This window comes from Gavialis gangeticus, unplaced genomic scaffold, assembly GCF_001723915.1.
Source record: "Gavialis gangeticus isolate Ggan-Ray unplaced genomic scaffold, GavGan_comp1, whole genome shotgun sequence".
Classification (NCBI taxonomy): Eukaryota; Metazoa; Chordata; order Crocodylia; family Gavialidae; genus Gavialis; species Gavialis gangeticus.
In genome coordinates this window covers 86,495,866-86,499,369 of record NW_017729031.1, presented here as the reverse complement: position 1 = coordinate 86,499,369, position 3,504 = coordinate 86,495,866, and the positions used below count along the sequence as shown (strand labels likewise).

Sequence of the window (3,504 nt, the reverse complement as noted above, 5' to 3'; positions counted from 1 at the left end):
GCCTGGAGCCTGTGTCGCCCCTGCCCTGGGGGCATACAACCATCCGGTCTGTCCCGGGGCCGTGCGGGTGGGATGGGCGCACAGGACGACACCCACCGGGCTAGTCCAGCGGGTCTCAACCCTTGTAGATTGGAGGCCCGTTGCAAAGCGCCGGGTCTTGAGCTGTCGCTTTTGTCTTTGCCTGCAGGCAAACGAGAGAGAGGTTTTCCAGCTGAAAGGAGCTCCGCCACCCGGAGCTGGAGCTTTCTCCCCGCGGGTTCCTGCTTCCTCTCGGTGCACCTCGACTCCGCGGCGCCCCCGGAGGGTGACACGGTGCCAGCCCCGGGCCACCTGGCTGGCCCGGCGTGAAGACATCGCGGCTCCCTTTGCCGGGGGTGGGGCTGCTGGTTCCAGCCTCGGGACCGGGGGCCCCGCCCCCGCCCGTGTGCGCATGCGCGGCAGCAGGCGGGGTGGCGGCTGCTCACGACGGAGCCCGGGAGCCGCGGCGATGGGGACGCAGGGCGCCGGGCGGAAGAGGCTCCCCAACCGGGAGCGCCTCACGGCGGAGGACGATGCGCTCAACCAGATCGCGCGGGAGGTGAGGGCTGGGCGATTCTAGCTGGTCGGGGCTTCCCGCGCGCCCGGCGGAAGCGGGGGTGGTAACGGTCGGCGCCGCCCCCCTCCCCCGGTCCAGCCTCGTTGTGGGCCCGGGGCCTGGGGGGCCTTGCTCTTTCTGTGGGAGGGAGGAGCGGGTCGAGGCCGCCGGCTGCTCCCTTGGGCTCGAGGATGCTCCCGGGATCTCGCCTGTGGGGGTGGCCTCAGGTGCGGGCCAGGGAAAGTGTGGTTGAAGAACCAGGTGCTCTGCCTAGTCCGTGGGGTGACAGTGAGATGTAGAGGTCTTGTCATGGAGAAGTAAGGCTGCAGGGATGGACCCTAGGAGACCACCTTGTGCATCCCAGAGCCGACCTGCAGCATGGGTGTTCGATGGGGCTGGAGGGAACGTTGCCCTTCATCTCACAGGTTCACCCCCGGCGCGTGACACGGGCTTCCAAATTTAGAAGCAAATAGGTTTTGAAGTCCCCATCCAGATTGGGCGAGCGGCCCAGCTTTATTCTTTATTTTTCATGGTATTACATGTGTATTCATGCTGTCAGGTTTTTGGACACAATGTTTGGCAAAACGGTAGCTTAATTTCATGCCTGCATCTTCATTGCCGCCCCGTTGTGCAGGTTTTGCTTAGTTCTTGCGTGGCCTTGACGGCTTCATCTGCAACAAGCCCCTTGGCAGTTTGGCACGGATTTGTCCTCTTTTTTTTTTTTTTTGTTGCCTTTCTTTAAAGCGTCATGCTCCGTGCAGTGGAAACTTGGAAAATTCATTGGAACCAAATATGGTATTTATTCCAAATATAAGATGACCCTGATTCCAATATGACCCCCCATTAATTATATACTATATATAGAAAATATTTAAATTTGATATACACATATAGAATCAAATTTTATTATAGGTTTGTCTTGAATTTGTCCCCTTCCCACTGCTACATCAGGGACAATTTAAATATGAGGGGTCCAGTCCCCTCAACTTCTCACCCCTGTGTGAGTCCCTCACGCCTTGCCTTCCTTACTGTCAGATCCTGAGGAACAAATTTGAAAAAACAAAAACAAAAGACGTTGAAATAAACATGGTTGTACTAATTTGCATATTGTAACAATAGACTTAGTTCATTTGTAATTGATGCATTTTATTGGTTTTTGAAATTGCTGCAAACTTAGCACAGGTTTAGCACAGAAACACCCTTTTAAGCAGCACTTTAGTACCTGCTTAGAGAACAAACTGTGCATAATATTAGTCCAAAGCCAAAAGTCTCAGGATTAGAGACCTACTCAAATAATGATTTTGCCTCTTTCACAGAAATCTGGCATTGCCTGCAAAATCGGGCAATATTCACAGAACCTGCAAAATCAAAAAACCCCCCAAGAAACAACTTACTAAAAATAAAATGCTCGCTTCCCAGTGAGGCCATTTGGTGGTTAGGAGTGGCACTGCACAATGGACAGCCCTCAACCAGTCAGCAGTGTTGGGGGACCCATCACAATAAGCCTGTAAAAATGTCAGCCAGCCCCACGATCTGCTGGCAAAATCAGCTGCCTGCCACCTCAATGGGGTACCAACTCATGATTTACTATACAGTTCATTGGGCTGGGCTGCAGATGAATCAACAGCATTGCAAGCCATGGTGACTGCACCGCTCAACACTGCTCAGTATGTGTGTACTCCAGATAGATCAGCACTGCTCAGTTTGGGGTATGCATGTGTGCTCCAGATATACCTGCCACCCACACACAAAGGATCCATGTGCTAATTAGTCATGACTAGATTGGGCGTTCTTGTCACAAGTCCTGGGATCCTCTAAAATTTTGTATGCAGAGCAGGCATAGGACAACCCGGTCTGGCTTTTGGGTGGGAGGAGCCACACTAATGTTGTGCACCAGGCTGTCAGCCCCTCTCTCAAAGGAGTCTGGGTGAACTGTTTGGGCCCTGTTTGGTGATGTTTGCTAGACACTTAAGCTGGTGAAGAAACAAGGATCATTGGAAGTGGGAAGGGAAGGTGCAGCTAAGCTATGGGAACGAAGAGAAAGTCTGAATAGATGCATTGTAGTGGCTCACCATGACTTGATAAGAGTCAGTGATGCTGGAGACTGTGTTCAATGGGCACTGTCATCTATTGTATTCAGATATATGTTGCACTAACCTATACTTTTGGCTCAGATGACGTGTAGTTCCTGTTATGTAGCTTCCCAATGGGAGGATCTCAGCTGCACACGTTTATTTTTATGGAGAAGGGGGATTTCTTCCTAGCTTGCTCTTTTGGCTAGGGGCAAACAAGACTTGGGGGTATCAGAATTCCAAGGCCTATGGCCTTGGGGCCTGTTTGTAAGATGCCTGCCAGGGATTTGGGAGTTTCTGTAGCCCCGGCTGAAGAGTCTGGGAGGTAGGATACTTGCCGCTGATAGTGCCATATGGTATTGAACGACTGAACAGTTGATAAAATTTGGAACTGATTTGGTTAATTTGGCCTGAGAAATGAGGGATAAAGTCTTGTGCTAAGTTTCTTTCAATTTTGTGGCAAAGGGGTACTGCTTTCATGCTTTTCCCGTAGCTGCTTCTTGGCCTTTTGGTTAGGAGCATGCAAAACTAAGGGGCAACTGCACTCCAACGCTTCTAGGCCAGGAGCTTACATGTAGGATGCTGTCTGGGGGAAAAACCAAAAAAACCCATAAAAACCCTCTCTTTCTACAAATAACACACACACACGCATGTCTGGGGTGTTATCCCTTTCCATCTCACTTGATGTAATCTCTATATGAACTTGTTTTATTTCCTCTTTCTCAACTAAGAGACAGCCTCAGCATAGTTACAAGACATTAGATAAAAAGCAAGATTGTGCCAAGAACCTGTGTTAAAGCCAGTAGTTTTTTTTAGCCAGTATTTCCGCTCCTCCTCCCTCTCTCCCCCCCCCCCCCC

The 3,504-nt window shown here is 51.1% G+C and overlaps 1 protein-coding gene across 8 annotated transcripts in view; it reads left to right on the top strand.

The window, feature by feature from the left end:
- Nucleotides 1-424: 424 nt before the first annotated feature.
- Nucleotides 425-3,504, top strand: part of LRRFIP1 (LRR binding FLII interacting protein 1) — a 249,245-nt gene continuing 246,165 nt past the window's right edge. For 4 of the 8 annotated variants that reach the window (XM_019523331.1, XM_019523329.1, XM_019523328.1 and 1 more), the window contains exon 1: nt 429-577. In XM_019523331.1, coding sequence (XP_019378876.1) covers nt 431-577 — 147 coding nt within the window. In that variant the 5' untranslated portion in view covers nt 429-430. Of the gene's footprint in view, nt 578-3,504 lie in introns of all 8 variants that reach the window. The other 4 variants (XM_019523325.1, XM_019523324.1, XM_019523333.1 and 1 more) reach the window with 3 other exon arrangements.